The 24,139-nt window shown below is 37.6% G+C and overlaps 1 protein-coding gene across 4 annotated transcripts in view; it reads right to left on the bottom strand.

Annotated features, from left to right (window-relative positions):
- Positions 1-3,831: 3,831 nt before the first annotated feature.
- The window catches only part of LOC121869645 (serine/threonine-protein kinase rio2-like), a 68,036-nt gene continuing 47,728 nt past the window's right edge, over positions 3,832-24,139 (bottom strand). For all 4 annotated transcript variants that reach the window (XM_042371172.1, XM_042371189.1, XM_042371196.1 and 1 more), the window contains 2 exons: positions 17,796-17,891; positions 3,832-6,522 (listed from right to left, as the gene is read on the bottom strand). In XM_042371172.1, coding sequence (XP_042227106.1) covers positions 5,838-6,522; positions 17,796-17,891 — 781 coding nt within the window. In that variant the 3' untranslated portion in view covers positions 3,832-5,837. The remainder of the gene's footprint in view (positions 6,523-17,795; positions 17,892-24,139) is intronic.

The following is a 24,139-nucleotide window of genomic DNA, read 5'->3' as shown; positions in this document are numbered from 1 at the left end:
ACACCATAACAGCACAACATGGCAGATGCCCCTGGTTTTTAAAATAAGTACCTTACCTTTTTATGTTATTTTAATAGAAAAAAAACCCTGAAGTTGTTTCGCAGATAGTCGAATTCGCGAGAGTTGAACTTGCATATGTTGAGGTGCTGGTATACAGTGACATTTGCTCCTGGAATTACTGTACTCAATTTATGGCATTATTAGAGTACACCATGAGTTTTTCAAGTGGCAATAATGAGGAGAATGTGTCAGGATACTGTTGTATGCATTAGAAACATGAAGAAAGCTAGAAGAGTTGTGGCAAAGCAGAAACGGAATGCAAGCAGAAGGTCATGATTGGTTATGATGAGTGTAACTGTTTTCATTATTACCTAATTCTGATAGTGTTTTTGACATCACCATGATTAAAGTTCAGAATACTGTACAGTCATGCTCCGGTTAACGTCCGATCGCATATACGTCCATGGCCCCCAAAAAAAACACGTGACGCCTGCTGGACCACCACTCCACGACCCCCTGACGGAGACACGATGATCCTCCCCATACTGGTCAGATATTGTGTGTTAAAGGAATAGGCTTCCTTACTTAGGCTTTTCTAAGCATTTGCCTACAGGTGAAATGTTAACCTACATCTATTAAGGATAAAATCTTTCACCTACAAATTGACAATAACACATTTGCTGTAATCAGAAATATCTAGTTGCCTCAACAATTGCAATTGGAGTCGCAATTTCAAAATCTGTGGCATTACTAAAAATAGTAAAGTTTCTGGTGCACTCTAAGATTAAGAGAGAAAACGGAGAACTCAGGCGTCCTGATGCGAGAGAAAACTGACTCGTATGATGGGGGACCAAATAAAAAAAACATAGCTACATGTATTGTGGACTACGGTACTAAGCGTACCCTTTTCATCACTTTGTAGTAAACCTAGCCATGCCTATGTGTGTTTATGATATTTACCATAACATTATATATATATATATATTTAGTGGGTATAAATGGTCGTAAAATGGGAAACTTGGGGTTGGGTTTTGGGTGCCTGGAACCAATTAGAATAAATCCCATAGGTTCTGTACTTTCGTTATCGGCGGGGTCCCAATTAGGCGCGATAACCAAGTAATGACCGTATATACTTGTGACACTGGCCAGTTGCTACTGGTGTTATGGTACAGGGGTACCAAGTGACAGCACTAGGATCCCGCTTCCTCTATCAAGGAATAAACAATTAAAATTTAAATTGAAAAAAAAAACATTCAAATAAATTACTATCTTACAAGAATCCCTCCAATGTAGGTTATATTCACCCAGGTAGTTTGGGTGGACAATTATGAGAAGAGCTTAGTCACTCTTAAGTAATGGTAAATAAACACGCAGGCAGGCCTTCAGCGCCAACTGTCAAATCTTATCTCATATAAATAAACAAACAAACGCGACATTCTGTCGCCTCACCTCCCCCCCCCCCCTACCCCTCGTGTTCAAGGCAAAAGATTGGTAATTTCTTTATGTTTATTTTATATCATATCTCAGACTAAAGTTACGATAATATAATTTGCATTGCTGAAATCCTTGCAAGACAGAGATTAATTTGAATATAAGCATCATATATTTTGCTCAAGATATAAAAAAATGTAGTACATTAGTGTACAGTACAGTACATTTTATAAAAAAGTTTTTCAACTGTATTTTTGGGTAGATTTACATAGATTTCTTAGTGCAAAGCTGGAGTTGCACATGTACTAATTTGATTATGGTACTAAAATTGTTTTGTCTAGTGCAAATAGCATGTTTATATTCAAATTAATCAGTATGTTACAAGAATCCCAGCTGTTAATTATATTCACCCAGGTCATTTCACTGGCTTTTTATAAGAGAGAAGCTTAGTCACCTAAGAACTGATAAATATACACGCTTAGACCTGGGCCTGTGCCAACTGTCAAACGTACTACCTCCCCTCCCCCCACGCCCCCTCGCACCCTCTCTCTCCCCCATCTGCCCAGCGTTGCTGGAATCCTTGTAAAACTGAATAATTTTAATATAAACGTCATGTATTTTGCACAAGAGATAAAAATTAATCACCTGTATCACATTACAGTAGTGATTTAAGAGTAAAAGTGTATATGTACGTATATAGTATTCCACATACACGTAAGTATAAATAAAAAGTTTGTGTGATGATCGGACAACGTCCATTTCGGTTAACGTCACATTTCCAAGAATGTATCTAGGACGTTAACCGGCGCATATTATGGAATTTTATATATTTTTCAGACATAGTGTACTCATAATGTATTACCCCAGACTTACAAAATAAGACAACAATGGCAAAATTTAATCAGTATTTGCGAGAGTTATGAACCTAAATAAGAAAACAAATTAAAATTAATTTTTCTCAAAACATTGTTTTCATAAGCTCGCCCTTGCTGCTCACAGCGCCTCATATGACACACTGGACCAAGAATTCTAAACAATTCTCACTTACGAAGGTGATTCCTGGTAATTTCTCTACATTAACAGTCTATGGTTATGCAAAAAAAAAAGATTGTTTATTGTACACTACAAGTAAAAATATTGTACTCAATTTTATTGGATCTTTTGATAGTATTGTATATAGGGAGAAATTTTTTGGAGAAAACACTTGATTCTTCAGGTGAAACATAATACAGTAATCCCTCAATAACTCAGAATTTAATATAACTTGCATGGATATGGTCTCGGAATGTCTTATAGTATAACTCAGGAAATGCCAAGATATATCAAATTATCTGGGAAAATCTTGGCATATCTGGCCACCTGCATCACCTACCATGCCTCTGTCACCTACCATGCATGTCACCTAGCATACCTCTGTGTAACCTACCATCCACCTGTGTCACCTACCATGATGCTTCACTCTTCGCCTGCAGTGGTGGCAAGTGTTACTTTTTTACATTTAGTAATTTCATGTACAGTACACATATATGGGTCAATAATTTTTTATTGTTGTATTTTTGTAGAAGGAGGGGGGGGGGGAGGAGTGCCTCTATAAGTCTGAATTTGGGATAATTCGGCAAGGCCACACTCCATATGTGACGAGTTATAAAGGATTTACTGTAACTGTACTATGAATTTTTTTAGCCTTTAAATGCTTGATATTATCATCTAATTACAGTATTCTTGGTGAAGATGTCTCAATAGACAATAATTCACAAACTATTTATCCACAACCCAAGATTTGAAATCACAATCACCTCGCGATCCAAATGACATCGTTACCTTCTTACCATCCTAGCAAATTGCCATAAATTTATATCACAATATTAATGAAAACATAAGAGAAAAAAATATACACAGTTGTTCAATTTCTTCATACTGTATTTTATTTTTTTCTGAATTAAGTTCAATCTTTTAAATGGGTGGATAAAAATTGCATCAGTTATATGCAAATTATCATAAAAAATTATACAGATTTTAATGACACAAATACTGAATACAGTACTGGTAATCTACAGCACTTGATGACAAGAATGATATACAGTATATTCTAATGCCTCTATCACAGTACTGTAAATATCTGGGTTACTTCAATCACAGTATTATAGTGGTGTTTATCATATGCTTCGTGTAGTACAGGTACCAGTTGCTGTGACAATATTATCACATATTAGAAACCTCTAGTCAACAGTTTAATGTTTACTAAAAACTTTCAAAGAATACTTAGTGAAATATGTAAGTAAGATGTTTTCTAGAAATTACTCTAATGAACAAATCAGTGTGTTCCCAATGAATTAAAATATCTGAAAGAAAAATTAATTCTCAAATACCAGATATTGGGAGGGTAGTTAAATATGCATCAACGGTTATTTTCTTATAATTAATCTTAGCACTAATATTCTGCACAAATTACATCAACTGGATAGGCTGGATCATGACAAAATGCATCCTACACCAAGTACAGTCAAAAGCACAAGAATTTAAAGGAGTAAATGATGATACAAGAAGAAGAACACTGCAGTGGTCCCATATAATGGCACACATAAAAAACATAAGAAAGTTTCGGACCAGATATTACTAACAAATGAGGCATAATGATAACTGTTTACTGGCAGGAGCACATACAATAAGTTGCATAATGGGAGTACAATAGGATCACCTAAGTTTTAACCCTCTCACATATGCAATAAGTTTTCAATTTTCCGTGACCACGACAAAAGTCACATAAGACCACTAACATGCAGTCTGGTCATCTTTGTTCTGCAGCCAATTTATCCAACAAGAATTTTCTTTTGCATGAATTATATATCATTAGCTTCATTATTGTTTTAGCTTTAACATATGCAGAAAAAATGACAATCAGATTATAATTTGTCATTCTGAATAAAGAAAAATAATTACAGTACTCGTACTGTATTTGTGTTCCCAATATCATACCTCAGATATCTTCTCTCAAACCTGCCAAAGTATTATCATAGTTATAGAAGTAGAATTTTATGAGCTTTCCAACGGTGGCTTTGGAACTTTGATTCGCCCTACCAGTATGACTGACAAGATGAAACTGATGAACAGCGGAACTCTACCCATACCACACTTTGGTACTTTCTGGAAGCTTCCTTCACAAGATCATGCAGTAATCTATAAAGCACAAAAATTTAAGGCAATTATCCTGTAATTTGTGTCACCAATGCAAAGAGTGCTACCCAATGATTTGACGCGATTTCCGTCATGATGCACAAGAGGGTAAAAGTAGCACATATGGCTAAAAAGGTCACTTAGACGGTAGAGGTAAAATACACAAACATCACTGAGCCGTAACATAGCAGATATAAGGAAGAGATGGAGCGCCAGAGAAGTCATGAGTAGTTCCACACACACACAGGTTGTTGAAGGTGGGTGGAGAGGGAGCATAGAGTAGTTCTGGTGGGAGTGAGTGAGGAGTACTAGTGTCCTCCAGAATAAGCTCAAAGGGGCCTGAATCATGGAAAAATTGTGAGCTACTGACGTCACATCTTGGAAACCCGATATTGATTGGCTGATAGGCGATGCCTTCTCTTGCCTGAAACTAGTAATGCAGGTGGAGAGAGGGAACTCTGTTAAATGCAAAATGTGCTAAAAGAAGTTATGGTACCAAAGGTGATGCCTATGTCAGCTTACAGCAATAAGAAATCAATCAATATTTTAAAATTTTGCCATTTTTGATGTTCATGACCATGACCTAGATTATCAAAGTCATCCTGTTGCTCAATTTTGTGGCATCCTTTCTAAATCCAATTACTGTATTATCCCATAAGGCTTACAGTATGTGTGCCAAATTTGATGCTTTCTTTTACTATGTAACAATTTTACCTATAATCTGCGCCATTAGAGGGGGAGTCGTGAGACGACAAGTAAGAGAGGAGGGTTGCTCCACATCCAGAGGAGACACAATAAGTACCAAAGATGCTGGGTTAGAGATAAATCTCAATATGAAGACCAGAAACCCTGGATTTAAGAAGTACCGGGTACAAGCTTTCATATTACATTTTTATTTTGTAAAATATGCAGCCTACTTACCATGTATTTTTCTTCACTATCCCCCTGTGAACTACCTACCATGATACTGTCAAAGAATGAATGAAAAAGTCTATTTTGTTAAAAGGTCCTGAAAATGGTTGCCTTCCAACCAGAACTGGAGAGTTGACTCTATTCATGTCTAAGGTGGGTCAACTCTCTACATGTTTTAGTTTTGTCGTACTGATTTCTTGTTTGTTTTTTAATAGTCTGGTACAGTTGCTATTTCATGCATATAAAAATGTATCAGGTAAAGTACTGTAACACGTGTAGGGAAAGAAATATTATCAATATAATTAAATTGCTCAAAAAGTTTAATAATCATCCCAACCAGCTGTTTCCTTTATTGCTGCATCATTCTGTTTTTTAGCGCGTCTGTACGCATTAGCTTCTCCTTTCACTCTCAAGTTTTTTTTAGATACTTGCTTTTTCTCTCTCCTCTCAAGATTCTTTTGCATACGGAATTTTATATCTCGAGGAGATATAGAGCTTGTGGTTGTAGAAAAACTCTTGACACTACAAATATCACTAACAGTCATATCAATGACATCATCCAACAAGGGTTTTTCATCTCCATTTTCTTCAACTTTTTGTCGAAGTTCACGTGCCTTTGCAAGTTGTTTTATAAGAGCCATCCTTGCTTCACGATCCAAATCCTTACCCTTCTTTTTGGAACACCTTTTAGCCATATTACCCTTCTCTTCATCATTCTCTTCTTGGTCTTCTAAAACTGCCTCTAATGACTGATCTTCGAAGTCCTCACAGAGATTTCCAATATTGGTTTCTTCCTTGAGATTTTCACACAATGTTTCTGTCTGGAGTTTCATTTCCCTAATAGTCTCTTCATTAGTAACTGCTGCTTCTTGTTCATCACTACATGTGCTATCGCTGTCCTCAGAATCTTGAGCATCTCGTTCATCTTTGAGTTCTTGATTGAATGCCTGAACATCTTTCAGGTACCCGCTGGCAGCAATTTCTTTGTCAAGACTGTATTCTCTCCTGTTCAAAAGATAAATATATATTTTTTTTTAAATATAGAATGTATACAATAAAGGAGAGTGAGATCAAGTTCCTCGGGACAGCAGGTGTCCACCATATTCAAGTCATAAATTATCACAAGCTGCACTCAAATGTACTAAGTTAATTCCTAGGTATTTTTTTATTTCTAGTGCAAACTATAGGATGTTTATACTCAAATTAATTGCTATCCTGCAAGAATTCCAGCAATGCAAGTTATATTCTGCCGAGTCAAGTCAGTGGTATTTTATAAGAGAAAAACTTAAACTCCCTGCCAGAAGGAGATACTGTAATGATTAAGAGGGTGAAGGTGATTTTAGGTTTAAAGTTTTCTCTTATAAAATGTCACAGACTTGACTGAGCAGAATATAAATTACATTCCTGGAATTCTTCCAAGATAGTGATTAATTTGAGTACAGTGATATCCCCGTTAGCCGGAACAATTGGTACAGAGCATGTCCGGGGATGAGAGATTTCTGACTAACCAGGCGACTTTCTTAAACCCTGAAAAATCCCCCATCAACGGAAATATTTCCGGTTATTGGAAATACTTTTCGAGTGTCTAAACACTGCATCTTGCACAGAAAAACACTAGCCCACATCCTCAGAATGTTTCTGTGTGCTGGCTTTCTTTCCAAAAGTCTAACTACTAGTCTGTAAAAGCACTTCTAATTAAGTTAGAAACTCCATTTGTTAACTAAAACAAGCCAGATTGCTGTAGTTTATCTTTAAGTTTGGTTACATAAATATGTTGAACAATTAAAAATATATAAGATATGGTCGTGAATGAAACTGGTATTTTCCACTCCCTTGGAGCTGTGGGGGAATAGTGGGTCTCGTGTAACTGACCTGACCTGACCTGACCTGACCTGACACAATGTCAGGTGGCGTTAGGGTGGGGGATTAGTGGTCTCATATTACTGACCTTCTGATAAAATGTCAGGCCACCCTTTGTTGGATGGGGGATTAGTGGGTCTCAGGACCTGAAGATATCTTGAATAAACATGAAAGCTAAAATACAGTACAGTATTTTTTTATACTTACACTTATCACAATGTATCCCTTCAACATTACATAACATTTTAAAATATGGAGTGAGAAAGCAGAAAGGTGAGGGTGATTAGAGAGATGGAGTGGAAATGAGTGGTAACATGCACCAGCGTTGCCAAGCACTAAGCTCCGCAACAGCTTATCTTTTAATTCACCACCACGCAGTTAACCATGCATAAATTTATGTCATACAATATGGGGGTGTGTGGGTGGTGGTGGGGTGTCTGGGTGTGATGTTGTGGTATTAAATAATAAATAAGAAATATTGCATCGTCAATGACAGTTGTTTGATGAATAGTAGCGTACTACATTTGTCACTACAATTCATCAAACGACTGTACTGCCATTACCAATACAATATTGTTTATTTATTATTCATTAATTAATACCCCAACACCACATCATACACACACACACACAACATCTAGTTCACAGTCTTCTGTGAGACACTGTGAGTTGCAGGGAGGCAGGGAGAAGACAAGGAGGCAAGGTACAGTCAGGGGGAAGGCAGGGAGGCAAGGTGCAGTCAGGGAGGAGGCAGGGAGGTTGGTACTCCCCTTTTCACCAATGATGAGCCTCTTATGATGTATGTTTTACCATAAATGAGTTAATATAAAATATTAAACACATTAGAAAAATTATGATGTATAATTATTAATTTGACATCAAAATTACATGACAAGCCAAATAATAAGGCATTTTTTTCACCCAGACCTCTCCACTGGGAGGAGGGTTGGTGGTGAGTAAGCTTAGCCATTAACAAATTAACCATTGTTTTTATTTAATCATTACAGTACTGATACATTATAAAAGTATTGTACTGTATTGTATATAAAGGGTACAGGTATTAATAAGCACAGATTATTATAGTAAACATATCTTTATTAATTAAAAAATAAAAAAAAAGGAAAAATTATTACAATGGGAATGGCAGGCATGGGGAGGAGTAGGAGACAACCTTTTTTGGGGTTATGAGGTCAGTTATCCCCATCCCCTCCTCAAACCTCCACCACCTTCTTACACCATATTGAATTTAATATTTTATCAATGAAAAAACATACACCATAAGAGGCTGATCATACGAGAATATATAATAATAAATGTTGGAAAGTGTGTGTTGTAGGTGTGTGTGTTGTAGTGGAAACTCTCCCCTACAACTGCCGATTGGTCACTTCCCATTCGCTTCCCAGCCAATCAGCGGCAAGTTACACAAATCAGCCCTCGCGTTCGAACTGCTCGGTGACTGGTCAGTTACCGCCTTCATATCAGCCAATAAGCAGCGTTTCTCATCTTTGCACTTCGATTTTTGATCCGGCAGAAAGATATAAATACCCCCCTGCCTTGCCGTGAGGGCAGACAACACCAAGCTCTTAAGCAGAGAAGACCTCCACTAACGAAGCTCCTCCACAGCAACTCCTCTACTACGCAACAACTTCCCAGCATCTGACTGCTCTGTACATATAACATATGTACTGTATATAGAAAATGCTATTGTGAGTTTCCTTTCTTACCTCCATCCTTAGTGCGAGATCTCCTATATGTGTATTGGCTTTAATCTATCATACACAACTCATAGCTCTTATGTTGTCGCTGATCTTATGTCTGACCACAACCCAATCCAAGCTAGTATACGTCTAGCCAATGACACCCTCACTGGCAGTAAACTCAACAGACGTAGACTCACAGTCAAGCAAGAACATGAAAGCCAGTTCATAAACTTCATCCATGACAGGTACAAGGATTACAAGCCTGACAACTACCAAAGTCTCCATGATGATCTGATAGATAGGACTGATACATACTGTACTTCACCAACAATGTCTCTACCAAAAAAACAGAAAAAACGTGGTCAGCATCATAGGAACAGGCAACAGCGGTGCTATGATGACCTCAAACTGAAAAAAACTCAGGGCTAGAGTCAGGAGGGTGGGTAAGGGTTACAAACAAATTAGAACACCTCAAATGCTAAAATTGTATCAAGCCTCCCTTGATGCCGCCAGGGAACGTGTAAACAAACTCAGACAAAATGCATGGGAGACATATGTCAATAGCCTGAACCAATGCACTCTCCTCAGCAAAGCCTGGATTGATATAAACACAAAAAGAGGTAAAAACAGTAGACACATCTCCCATCCAAACCCTCTGCAAAAGTCGAATGAGCTAATAATAAACTGGGCTCATGTCTCTAGCTATGACCTGTTACCAACTAGGACTCAAGAACTCCTTGATGCAAAATTTGTAGAGAGAAGTAATCTTATTAACTTTATGCTGGGCAAACAGCACGATGAGTGTGATGTTCCATATACTGTATCTGTAAAGTATTGTATACAGGTGCTCCCCTACTTACGACTGCTTCAACTTACATCCATCGGTACTTACGACCTGCTCTGACCTTACGACGGTCGGGACATACGACCGCGGCAGTCGTGACCAAAAATATTTTGATGTGACGTGCGCATTTTTTATACCGTAACGTTTCCGTCCCGGGCGAGAGCGTGGCGTGGCTGGGTCGCCACATGGGTAAACTCACTCAGTGGAGTGCTTAGTTGGTGTTTGGCTATCGTATCCTATACTGATCGCGCTGTGAACTTTCGTTATTATCGTATTTAATTGACTATAATGACTGGAAAGCGTAAAAGTGAGAGTGCTGGTGGTGCTCCAAAGAAAAGGAGACAGGCAATTACTTTTGAGATGAAAATGAAGATGATAATGCAGCATGAGAATGGAAAAACAGTAGCAACAACCTCACGCGACCTAGGTTTCTCGCACTCGACCATATCCACTATTCTGAAGGACAAGGAACGTATTCGTGATGTAGTGAAAGGAACAACACCTATAAAGGGAACTATAATTTCGAAGAAAAGACAAGGTCCTATTCATGATATGGAAAAATTATTGGTGATATGGATAGAAGACCAGATACAGAAGCGTGTACCCTTAAGCCTTCTAACCATACAGGCTAAAGCAAGAAGCCTGTTCCAAAGCCTAAAGGAGCAGGCAGGAGATGAATGTGATCAAACCTTTACAGGAAGTCATGGGTGGTTTGATAGATTTAAAATACTCTACAGTCTACACAATGTTAAGGCGAGTGGAGAGGCAGCTAGTGCCGATGTTGGTGCTGACGAAGCTTTTAAGGAGGAGTTAGATTATGTGATTGTGGAAGGGAATTATTTGCCTGAGCAAATATTCAATGTGGATGAGACTGGATTATTGTGGAAGCGCATGCCTGAGCGGACATACATCCACAAAGAGGCTAAAACAATGCTCGGATTCAAGGCATTCAAGGACAGAATTACACTTCTGTTGGGGGGGAATGTTGCTGGTTTCAAGCTAAAGCCCTTCATGATCTATCATTCAGAGAACCCCAGGGCTTTTAAACATGTCAGCAAGCACACACCGCCAGTGTTTTATCACAGTAATAAGAAAGCCTAGATGACCTTAGCACTGTTTGAGGATTGGTGTATGACTTGTTTCATTCCACGAGCCAAGGAGTATTGTCTGCAACAAGGGATTCCATTCAAGATTTTGCTGATTTTGGATAATGCTCCGGGACACCCACCACACCTGGACGACATGCACCTTGATGTTAAGGTAGTGTACATTCCACCTAACACTACCTCTGTCATCCAACCCATGGATCAAGGTGCTATTGCTGCCTTTAAAGCGTATTATTTACACACGACCTTCGCTCAGGCTGTTACTGCTACTGAAGGTGAGAAAACATTCAGAGAGTTTTGGAAGGAGTACATCGTTTTGTCATGTATAAAGAACATTAGTGCAGCATGGGATCAGGTTACAAAACATTGCATGAATGGAATATGGAAGAAAATCCTGAAAAAATATGTGAACAGTTTCAAAGGATTTAATGAAAATGAAGTTATTTCAGATAATAGTAACAAGTTAGTGGAGTTAGGTAAACAGCTGGAGTTAGAAATTGATAATGAAGATGTTGGACAGTTGGTTGAAAGTGTAGCAGAAGAGCTCAGTAACGAGGATCTTATTGAACTAGATGCACAGAAAATTGCAGAGGAAGAAGAGAAACAAAATGTAGAAGAAGAGCCTGCACCCCCCAAAAAGTTTTCAGTGAAACAAATGGAGAGACATTTGCTACAATTAATAAAGGAATGCAAATGTTTGATGGTATGGATCAAAATTATGAGCGTTATGCCATTTTAACATTAAATATTGTACATTACCTTTCAACAAAACTACCATTTATTTCTGAGAACATGGAAATGTAATATTTTTGCTGAAATGATGTACGTATTACAGTGGAAAGTGGGATAAAATTGTGACGAAAGCAATGACTTTCTCTTTCTTTCGTTCAAAAGATGTTACCGTAATCGCTTTTTGAATAGTTTTCAGTTGTGGGATTATAAGGCTAATGATAGGATAGAATATTATTGTAATACAGTACGAGTACAACAGTTTTTTAACTGAAAACCATTCGAAAAGCGATTACGGTAAAATCTTTTGAATAACAAAAGAAAGCGAAAGTCATTGTTTTCGTCTTTCCACTGTAATATGTACGTCATTCCAGCAAAAATATTATATTTCCATATTTATTTCTGAGAATACCTATATTCATTCAGTCACAGATAAGGTAAAATATACTTGTGATGTAATATTTTAATGAAAATACGGTATCGTAGTTTTCTTTTGTTTCAAATTTAATTAACAAAGATTGATGTTTCAAATGTAATTAACAAAAATTTATGTACAGTATCTATAAATAAACTTTAAAAAATGAATACTTTATGTTTTACATCGTCCTGTGCATACCATACCATGCATTTGGCTACTTTGGGCTTGCTATGATGACGCAAGAGATCTGCCCTAGCAACTGTACCAACACTCACAGCTGGTGGTGTGTTGGTGTGTCATTTCCATTGTTTACTGGTAGTTACTGGTAATTATTTTTCAACCTAACGAAACTATTACCCGTTTAGAGGTCGACCCCCAATTTTTTGCCAAATAATTTGGTCTTAAAAACTTGAACTACACACAGGTATATACAGTGGGGTATGCTATAACGAACGGATCCTACTACGAATATTCCTATAACGAACGGTTTTACCTATAAAATTGAGAATGCTATAACGAACGCAACTCCTACAACGAACGCGGATGAATACCGGACTATTTCGCCTGGCGCATGAATATTGTTGTACCGCGACCCACAACAAGAGCGTCAGGCGCCATCTTTGTCTCATTGTGTAGCCAGTGCACCACTGTTATTGTTGAAATTTCGTCTTTTGATGTGGAAATAGAGTTATTTGTATAAATATTTTGTTTTACAAGTGTACAATTGTGACAATGAAACGTCCAAAGCGAGTGAGAAAGCTCATAACTCTTGAAACTACGAAAGAAATCATAAAGAAACGTGAGGATGGAACAAGCATTGCGAAACTTAGTGATGAGTATGGGATGGCTAAATCGACTATATGTACGATTTTAAAGAATAAAGAGGAGTTTAAAACAGTGCAAGTGGCTAAGGGAATCTCTAGACTTAGCAAAGCAAGGTGTAATGTGATTGAGGAGATGGAAAATTTACTCTTAGTGTGGATAAAGGAGAAAGAAATGGCAGGTTATAGCATTAGTGAAGCTACAATTTGTGAGAAGGCCAGACAATTGTTTGAGGACCTTAAAGCCAAGACTCTCAGTGCAAGTGATAGTGATGTGCCAGTGTTTATGGGTACCAAGGGGTGGTTTACTGGCTTCAGAAGGAGAAATAAAATACATAGTGTTGTGAGACATGGTGATGCTGCTAGTGCCGATAAGGAAGCAGCTAAGGAACACCATGACATTTTTTGAATATTATTAAAGAGGGAGGCTTTGTTTCTCAGCAGGTATTCAACTGTGATGAAACTGGACTTTTTTGGAAAAAAATGCCTCGCCGTACATACATTACCAAGGAGGAAACTTCTGTCCCTGGCCATAAGCCAATGAAAGACAGGCTTACCCTCCTTCTTTGTGCTAATGCTTCTGGTGACTGCAAAATAAAGCCACTCCTTGTGTACCATGCAGAAAACCCCAGAGCTTTAAAAAACACTAGGAAGACCAACCTTGGTGTTATGTGGCGGTCAAACCCAAAGGCTTGGGTGACCAGGAATTTATTCTCTGAGTGGGTGATTGAGGTGTTTGGACCCAGTGTTCGGGAATACCTCAGGGAGAATAATCTTCCACTGAAAGCTTTGTTGGTGATGGACAATGCACCAGCCCACCCTCCTAATTTGATGGTTGAATTGCCAGAGGAGTTGAACTTCATCACTGTGCACTTCTTGCCACCCAACACAACACCTCTCATCCAGCCCATGGATCAACAGGTAATTTCTAACTTTAAGAAGTTGTACACAAAGGCACTGTTTAGAAAACGTTTTGCGTCCACTTCTTCCAGTGATGTTAGCTTGAAGGAATTTTGGAAGAGTCACTTCAATATAGCAGATGCTGTATTTTTAATTACCTCAGCCTGGAAAGAGGTTACTGTGAGGTGTCTTTGTGCTGTTTGGAGGCCATTGTGGCCTGAATGTGTCCTTCAAAGAGACTTTGAAGGCTTCGAAGAGTTAGAAGAAGAGGCTGTTGTTCATGAAATTGTGTCTCTGGGCAATTCCATGGGCCTGGAAGTGGATGATGATGATTTTGAGGAGTTGGTGGAAGAGCACAGTAAGGAATTGTCCACTGAGGAGCTGCTTGAGCTTCACAAAGAGGAAAACGAGACACTGAAGCGGAGCTTAACTTCTGAGGAGTCAAGGGAGGAGGAGGACAAGGAGGAAAGCCGCATCATTCCAGCCAAAGATCTCAAGGATGCGTTCTTTTGCTGGAGCAAACTGTCCAAGCTTGCTGAGGATTATCATCCTGATGTTGGTTCTGTGCAAAAGGCCATCAGTGTGTTCAATGACAATGTTATGAACTACTTTTGGAAGGTCCAGAAATCAAGGTTGAAGCAGCCAACCGTGGATTCCTTCTTTACAAAGGTAACAAAAGAACCTACAGACAAAGTGCCTGTGAGACAGTCACCAAAGAGGGCTAGGAAGGATGACTCCTCTCCTTCCACCTCTTCTCAATAATTCTCTCCTCCCCCCTCCTACCCCCTCCCCCTCCTGTCCTGCATGCTGAACAACACTAAGGTAAGATAAAGTACCGTATTTTTTACATTTTCCACAGAATTTTTTCAGTGTTAAGTGGTTGTATTTGGGGGCCTGGAACGGATTAATCCTATAATGAACGAATGCTATAACGAACGAGGTTCTGGAACCAATTACGTTCGTTATAGCATACCCCACTGTACGGTTAATAAGGACATGGGGGGACCAGGTTTTTATGGGGGCAGCACATATCGCGGATTTTTAACATCCACGGGTATCTCTGTTACGTAACCCCCGCGTATGTTAAGGGCCGACTGTATATATAAAATAAATACAGTATTACCCCGCCTAACGCGGTTTCACTTAACGCGTTTTATCATATACGCGGTGCCTCGCCAGAGCTCAACTTTCACTTAACACGGATTTTTTCCACATATACGCGGTGAGTGTCCGGCTCGAGACGCTATTTTTAGATTTGCCCCACCCGCCACCCTGCCTGTTTTAGCTCATAAAATTCATACAAATTACCCGGCCAGAATATAATTTACATTGCTGGAATTCTTATAATTTGGTGATCATTTTGAATATAAACATCATATATTTTGCATTAGACATACAAATTTTAGATAAAAATTTTTCTCTGAGTAACTATGTTATCTTTTGTGCAAAATATATGACATTTATATTCAAAATATTCCTGGTCTTACAAGGAATCCAGCAATGTCAATTATATTATCCTAACTTTAGTTTGAGGTATTATTTATTACAAAAAAGTTAAGTATTCTGGTTTTCCCACACATCTCCTTGGGACGGTTGGTGGGGGGTGGGGGGGGAGGGAGGGACCGACCGACCATCTGTTACCCTGTGAAGAATATTTTTTATTTTTATTAACTGAAGATATTTGTTTTAGCTCATAAAATTCATACAAATTACCCGGTCAGAATATAATTTACATTGCTGGAATTCTTATAATTTGATGATCATTTTGAATATAAACATCATATATTTTGCATTAGACATACAAATTTTAGATAAAATGTTTTCTGAGTAAATATGTTATCTTTTGTGCAAAATATATGACATTTATATTCAAAATATTCCTGGTCTTACAAGGAATCCAGCAATGTCAACTATATTATCCTAACTTTAATCTGAGGTATTATTTAATACAAAATGTTAAAATTTATTTTTTTCACCCCACATCTCTTGAAGGGAGGATTGGTGGGGGGTGGGGGGGAGGGTTGGGACTGACCGCGCGGTTGGAAGAGGGGGGAGGCAAGGTGGGGTACTTTGATTGACAGATAGTGTCGTGAAGATTATTTTTTTTTTTATTAACTGAAGATATTTGTTTTAGCTCATAAAATTCATACAAATTACCCGGTCAGAATATAATTTACATTGCTGGAATTCTTATAATTTGGTGATCATTTTGAATATAAACATCATATATTTTGCATTAGACATACAAATTTTAGATAAAATTTTTTCTCTGGGTAACTATGTTATCTTTTGTGCAAAATATATGACATTTATATTCAAAATATTCCTGGTCTTACAAGGAATCCAGCAATGTCAATTGTATTATCCTAACTTTAGTTTGAGGTATTATTTATTAAAATTTAGTGGTTTTCCCCCAAAAATTTCTCAGAGAGGGAAGAGCCGGCAGTGTAGTGTGAGAGGGGGAGGGAGTCGAGTCCATTATTTGAATGGACATTAACTTGGCGACTGTATTTCTCTATTTCTCTTAAGTATTAATTTAGTGTGTTTTAAGCAAATGTGACCCTCATTTTTGTTGGAAATTGCCAGTTTCTGCCCCACCTCAACCCTCCATTAATAATGGGGGAGAGCCTGGGAAATTGGGGTTTTTGGGTGGGGAAGAACACGAAGAGTCATCTAACCTAACCTAACATACTAGCCTAACAACTTAACGTAACAAAACCTAATGTAACATTACCTACCCCCTAGCTAGCAGCGGTAGGCCTAGTTTAAACTAACCTAACCTATCTTAATCAAATGTAGCCTAACGGGGGGTGTAGGAATTGGATAGCATGATTGTCTTTCTCGTAAAACTTGGCAATAAACTTAAATAATCGTAGGAGCACGAATCACACCCAACCTCTACCACGGCCATTGTCAGACTGGTGAGTAAAATTCAAATCCGTACCCATGCTGCTCCCTTTGAAAAAATTCAAATGTGATTGGCCGAAAAAAAATCACGTGATGAGATCGATACATCATTGGTCATGACTGGATGACGTCAGTCAACATTGCGCACACTCATAATTACCTTGGCTTCATGCAGATAACAACTCTTCAAAGAGATGAAGACTGAAAAGTACGTGAAATCAATTAAATTAAATTTTGTCGCTATTTTCCATTTCCAAATGGCAAAAATGGGGTTCAAAATGCTCAGAATATGGAGATCTAAAAGTTTCAGTAGTTTATAATTTTGTGGCACACTACGTCCAAATAATTCTTCTAAGGAAAAACACAAAGGGAATATACATTTCTTTATACACAAGTAAAAAATGTACACCCCCCCCCCCCAACAAATGTTATTTGCGGATTTGGCGATTCGTAGCCATTTTGAGAACCTAAGGCATGCTGTCTATGATATATTGATTTTATGATAAGCTGACAGATACTTTACTGTACTTGGAGTGGTGATCAGCAATTCTGAATCATGAGGGCCTTAATAAGCCCTATTTGCATAAGCCCAGAGTACAAGCAGAGCTCCTTGATCTGACTTGTCCAACCAACACTCAAGAATCTTTTTCACAACTTATTTATGCAATCAAACATTACGATCACTAAGATCTCAGTTTACATCATATATATTTTTAATGAGCTACTGGCTAACTGAGATAGGGCAGGCAGTGTGCATCTGGTGTTCTATAGGTTCATTCACTCAACACTAACTAGGAGATAGAATAGGGGTATTATCTATGGAAAGCAACCAAAATTTTCCCAGTTTCAGAGAACAACCCTTTTTTTTTTTTCAATACAATATGGGTTCAGAAGTTATGGAGTCAGACATATTGTGGTAATTACTGCATCAGGATGCATTATCATGGTAATAGGAGTTGACTGTACAAAGGAAGAAAACTGCAATATACTCACTGAATATCTCGTTCAAACTCTGGACACAATTCGCTCTCATAGCCAAACCTCCGCTTGAAGAACTCCTGCACACACTTAACATCTCTCTCAAAATACCTGTAAAGGCAAATAATATATGTCAAAACCTGAAACAAAGAGAGCTAGTTATAACATACTACATACCCCTAATTAAAGAAATAAGCTTCTAAGTACAGGTACACCACCAATTATCTGGGATCTGATGGTCCTGCACCTCCTTCAGTCTGGACAAAATTATGAGAGGGCTCTTAACTTCCCACCCAGGCAGGGTGAAGGTAGTTTTAGGATTAAAGTTTTTATCTTATAAAATGTAGCTGACTAGACTTAGCAAAATATAAATGACATTGCTGGATTCCTTGTAAGATAGTGATTAATTTGAGAAAAGCATCACATAGTTTGCACAAGATACAATTTTTTGTCTGATGTAGTACATTTGAGTACAACGTGTGTACAGTAATGTTGCTCAAAATTATGGGTTTTTCACATTTAATTTACATTTAATATTTGTTTAACCCTTTCACAGCAGGAGGTTACCCTAAGCTGAATAAAATGGCAAGTGTGTGACATGCGGTGAAAGGGTTAATTTAAGTTTCTAGCAGTCCATGGTGCTTTAGAGACACAGGAGGTGTATAATTATTGGGTCAGAGGTGTAGTGTTGAATTATTAATACCTGACCTCGGTTGGTCCGGCAAAATGGATAAACCGGCAAGGCTTTGGAACCAAGGTTGACAGAAAATCGGTGGTGGACCTGTACAATAATACAATGTACAGTAAACCCTTGCACTTCCGGACCTCTCAGATCCGGATTTTGGTTGGACCAGACAGACATCTGGATGTGGCAAATTCCTATCTGGTCTCTCTCTCTCTCTCAGTCCGTATGTTGTGTTTACTCCCCGGCTGCTAAAATGGACCCAGTCCACGGCGTCTGCTGTGCCAAGCTGTGAGGTGTTATAGTTGTTTTCCAACTAGTATTTTTGGGTTGATATATGTAACTTCATTTATTTTTACTCCGCTAGATGCACACAATACATATTGGGAAAAGAAATAATTGCCCTAAGGGCCGTGGGTTTGAATCCTGGCGGGTTGAGGTGCTGAGTATATGTACCGGTATATGTATATATATGTATATGTATATATATGTATATGTATATATATGTATATGTATATGTATATATATATATATATGTATGTATATATATATATATATATATATATATATATATATATATATATATATATATATATATATATATATATATATATATATATATATATATATATATATATATATATATATATATATATATATATATATGTATATGTATATATGTATATATATATATATATATATATATACATATATATATATATATTATATATATATATATATATATATATATATATATATATATATATATATATATATATATATATATATATACATATATATATTATATATATATATATATATATACATACATACATACATACATACATACACACACACATACATACATACATACATACATACATATATATATATATATATACAGTGACCCCTCGTTTAACGAACACCTCGGTTAACGTAATTTCGATTAACGAACTGCCTTCCATAAGGATCTTCAATTCGTTTAAGGAAAAAAATTTCGCTTAACGAACTTCTTACGAACCGACCTCAACATGTTTTCGCTTGCACTGACCGGGCAACCAGCTTTAGTATCAGTCCGCCAATACATTAATCGGTTCTAGGGCTTAAATTCCTTACTATTTTTGTAAATATCAAGAAGTTTATACTATTCAATTATTTTAAAAGTTTAATATTAACTTTTTTAGTCATTTTAACAATTATTGAACATAATTGAAGGTAAAGTGACTAGTTTAATGCGCGGCATCCAGCCTCTTAACACAGCAAACAGGCGTCAGTCTCTCTCTGTTTTCATTGGAGGTAACATCTTGCTTGAGACTCTCTTCAACTAAACGCTTTTTTTCTGTGTTTCCAAGCAAATTATTGGTCATTTTGAAAATTATTTTACATATTGACAATATATAGTGCAGTGCAGTGTTATTTTAAAGAAAATATTCTTTATTTACAGCTAGTTTAACTTTGAAAAATACGTGTTGCCATTGTTTGAATCCAGCATGGGGCCTAAGAGATCAAGAAAAGTGATTTCAATCCAAATGAAGCAGGAAATAATAAAAAAACACGAACAAGGTATTAAATCAAATGCGCTATGCAAAGAATATGGCATGTCGGCATCAACTGTGTCGACAATTCTTGCACAAAAAGACAAATTTAAGGAAGTGAACGTGAGAGACAAATCTACAAGAGTGTTTAAAAGTAGATCCCTAATCGTAGAAACTGAGAGGTTACTTATCATCTGGATTAGGGAAAAACAGATGAAAGGTGATTCAGTTTCTGGTGATTTCATTTGTGAAAGAGCCAGGGAGATTTATGAACATTTAAAGACAGATCAACCTAGTTCTTCAGGAACAGAATTTGAAGATTTTCGGGCTAGCAAAGGCTGGTTCAAAAAATTTAAGAAAAGAAGTGACATTTTAAGTGTTGTTAGGCATGGTGAAGCTGCTAGTGCTGATAAAGAAGGGGCAGCAAAGTTTTTAATTGAATTTAAAAAACTGATGGAAGAAGAAAATTATCTTCCACAGCAAGTTTTCAATGTTGACGAAACTGGGCTGTTCTGGAAAAAGATGCCCAAAAGAACATTCATCACCAAGGTTGAAGCCTCTTTACCTGGGCATAAACCCATGAAAGACCGTCTCACTCTATTGCTTGGTGCCAATGCTTCAGGGGATTTCCGACTGAAGCCTATGCTTGTCTACCACTCTGAAAACCCCAGGGTGTTCAAGCAACAGAAAGTGGTAAGAACAATGCTTGGAGTTTATTGGAAGTCCAACCGTAAGGCATGGGTGACAAGACAGTTCTTTAATGAATGGGCTATTGATGTGTTTTGCCCCTCTGTCAAGAGCTACCTAACCACCAATAAACTTCCTGTAAAGGCTCTTCTCCTCATGGATAATGCTCCTGGTCATGACCCTGACCTTGCCAGAAATTTGGAGTATAAATTTGACTTTGTGAAAGTGTTGTTTTTGCCTCCAAACACTACATCACTCATACAGCCAATGGACCAGAATGTGATAAGCAACTTCAAGAAGTTGTACATGAAGAAAATGTTTAGGAGGTGTCATCAGGCAACTTCCATTGATCCTGAACTAACACTGAAACAGTTCTGGAAGACACAATTCAACGTCCTGGAGGCTGTAAAATTGATTGTGTCATCATGGCAAGAAGTCTCCAATAGCACCCTCAATTCTTCATGGAAAGCACTGTGGCCATCAGTAGTCCATGATTTTGAGGGATTTGAGGATGACACAGAGTTGGACCAGGAGATTGTGTCCATTGGTCAGTCATTGGGTCTTGAAGTGGAGGAGAAGGATGTGGAAGAGCTTGTGATGTCTCATGAGGAGGAACTTACTCCTAATGACTTGAAGGAACTGGATGAGATGTTACGGGTAGAGGCTGACAGTGGTGAGGAGGAAATTGAAAGTGATGACCATATGTCAGCTACACAGTTGAAAGATGTGATTTACCACTGGGAGAAGTTCAGGGAACTGGCTTCAAAGCACCCAGAAGTGGAAAAAACTGAACTAGCTTTGTGTCATGTTGAGGACTCGGTGGTCTCCTTCTTTAAACATAAGTTAATGGTGAGGAGGACAGATGCCCCACAGACCACAATTGACACTTTCTTCAGTAAAAGGCAGAGGGAACAAGATGCTAGCCCTCAGCCTTCCACTTCAAGGAGAGAGGATGATGCTAGCCCTCAGCCTTCCACTTCAAGAAGGAGAGAGGATGTTCATGGTGGAGAATCTGTCAGTCCAGAGGTTCCTGACATTTTCATGGAAGGTGACTCACCTTCCAAGAAGCAGTAAAATGCTTCTCCTCCACCTCCACTTCCTTCTCTTCTCCCTTCTCCTCCTCCACCTCCCACTTCAAATGCACATCATCATCATCATCCAGGAGCCTTCTACATACACACCTCAAAGTAAGTAAATTTTTCTACCATTTTTGTTGAAGTTAGGAAATTTTCGGTGAGCTGGAACCAATTACCCAAAAACCCATTGAAACAATGGTTTCGGTTAACGAACTTTTCGGTTAACGAACTTTTCGGTTAACGAACGACCTTCTGGAACGGATTGAGTTTGTTAACGGAGGGGTTACTGTATATATATATATATATATATATATATATATATATATATATATATATATATATATATATATATATATATATATATATATATATATATATATATTATATATATATATATATATATATTATATATATACGTCCGTGCCCCCGCCCCCCCCCAAAAAAGTGACGCCTGCTGGACCACCACTCCACAACCCCCTGACGGAGACATGATGATCCTCCCCATACTGGTCAGATATTATGAGTTAAAGGAATATGCTTCCTTACTTAGGCTTTTTTAAGCATTTGCCTACAGGTGAAATGTTAACCTACACCTATTGAGGATAAATTCTTTCACCTACAAATTGACAATAACACATTTGCTGTAATCAGACATATCTAGTTGCCTGAACAATTGCAACACCAGTTACAATTGGGGTTGCAATTTCAAATTCTGTGGCATTACTACAAATAGTAAAGTTTCTGGTGCACTCTAAGATTAAGAGAGAAAACGGAGGACCCAGGCGTCCTGATGTGAGAGAAAACGGACTCGTATGACGGGGGACCAAATAAAAATAGCATAGCTACATGTTTTGTGGACTACAGTATTAAGCGTACCCTTTTCAGCACTTTGTAATAAACCTAGCCATGCCTATGTGTGTTTATGATATTTACCATAACATTATATATATATTTAGTGGGTCTAAATGAAAGCGGTTGTACAAACACAAGGACTCACACATGACACTCAGACTGACAGACTTGACAAGTTTTACCAACCATAAAGACAGTTGAAGCTTTAAACATCACTCACAATGGATCTTGAATATTCCAACTGTAATCAGACATATCTAAGTTGCCTCAACAATTGCAACCCCAGTTGCAATATAAAATTCTGACATTACTAAGGAATAACAAAGTCTCTGGTGCACTCTAAGATTAAGAGAAAACGGACGACTCAGGCGTCCTGAAGTGGGAGAAAACGGACTCCTATGACGGGGCACTCAAATAAAGAGAGACATAGCTACATGTTTTGTGGACTATTCACTGTACAGTATTGATCGTATCCTTTTCATCACTTTGAAATAAACCTAGCCATGCCTATGTGTGTTTATGATATTTACCATAACATTATATATATATTTAGTGGGTATAAATGGTCGTAAAATGGGAAACTTGGGGTTGGGTCTTGGGGGCCTGGAACCAATTAGAATAAATCCCATAGGTTTCTGTAATTTCGGACAACGTCCATTTCGGTTAACATCACGTTTCCAAGAACGTATCTAGGACGTTAACCGGCGTATGACTGTATTATTTAAGCATTTTCGACTTACGACCATTTCGACTTACAACTTGGATTTGGGTCCCTAACCCCGTCGTAAGTCGGGGAGGAACTGTATAAACATTAATTCAATCAAATACATAATCAGTAATAAACAATAATGAATCCTTTGTAAATATTCTTAATAAGATAAAAAATGCGGTTTCCTTGAGGGCGCAAGTATATATTGCTGTTCCACTATCAATCTCTGGTTATACATTAAATAACATTAATTAAAACATACATATTTTTTTTACATTAATTTTACTATAGCAACAAATTGGGCCTTATTTTCTTGTTTCAAATGGATAACTGATATTATGGGTGAAAACACGACAACAACAATGGCATCCCATCTCCTCATGTGATATTATTATTGATTTATATTGTATAAGGTGCATTCATAAACATTATTTAAAGAATATAGTTTGCATTTTTCATTAATTGTATTGTTTTAGGGGGAAAGAGGATAAAAAGCCACATAATAGTTATGAAAAGGTCACATTTGGGAACACATCTCATTATTATTGCTTTATTTTAATGGTAATTAATGATTTATGATTCGATGATTTAATTTACACTAAAATATTGGAGGACACATTGCAATCGTTATTCGTGGCTTTACTGTACTTTGATTGCCAGGTCATTTTCATCGAATCAGTCCTGGTGTATTCTTGTGATCTGGCCGAAGGTTTCTCTGCAGGTTTTTGTCACAACAGTGTTGAGAGTATCCCATTCGGCTCTGGGATTTGCATTGTTTGCTGTTGATTTGTTTAAAAGCCCATGTTCGAGCTGCTCTC

The sequence above is a fragment of the Homarus americanus genome, unplaced genomic scaffold, assembly GCF_018991925.1.
Source record: "Homarus americanus isolate GMGI-L3 unplaced genomic scaffold, GMGI_Hamer_2.0 scaffold32583, whole genome shotgun sequence".
Taxonomy (NCBI): domain Eukaryota; kingdom Metazoa; phylum Arthropoda; class Malacostraca; order Decapoda; family Nephropidae; genus Homarus; species Homarus americanus.
Note: the sequence above shows the minus strand (reverse complement) of the source record. Positions and strands in the feature narration are given on the sequence as shown.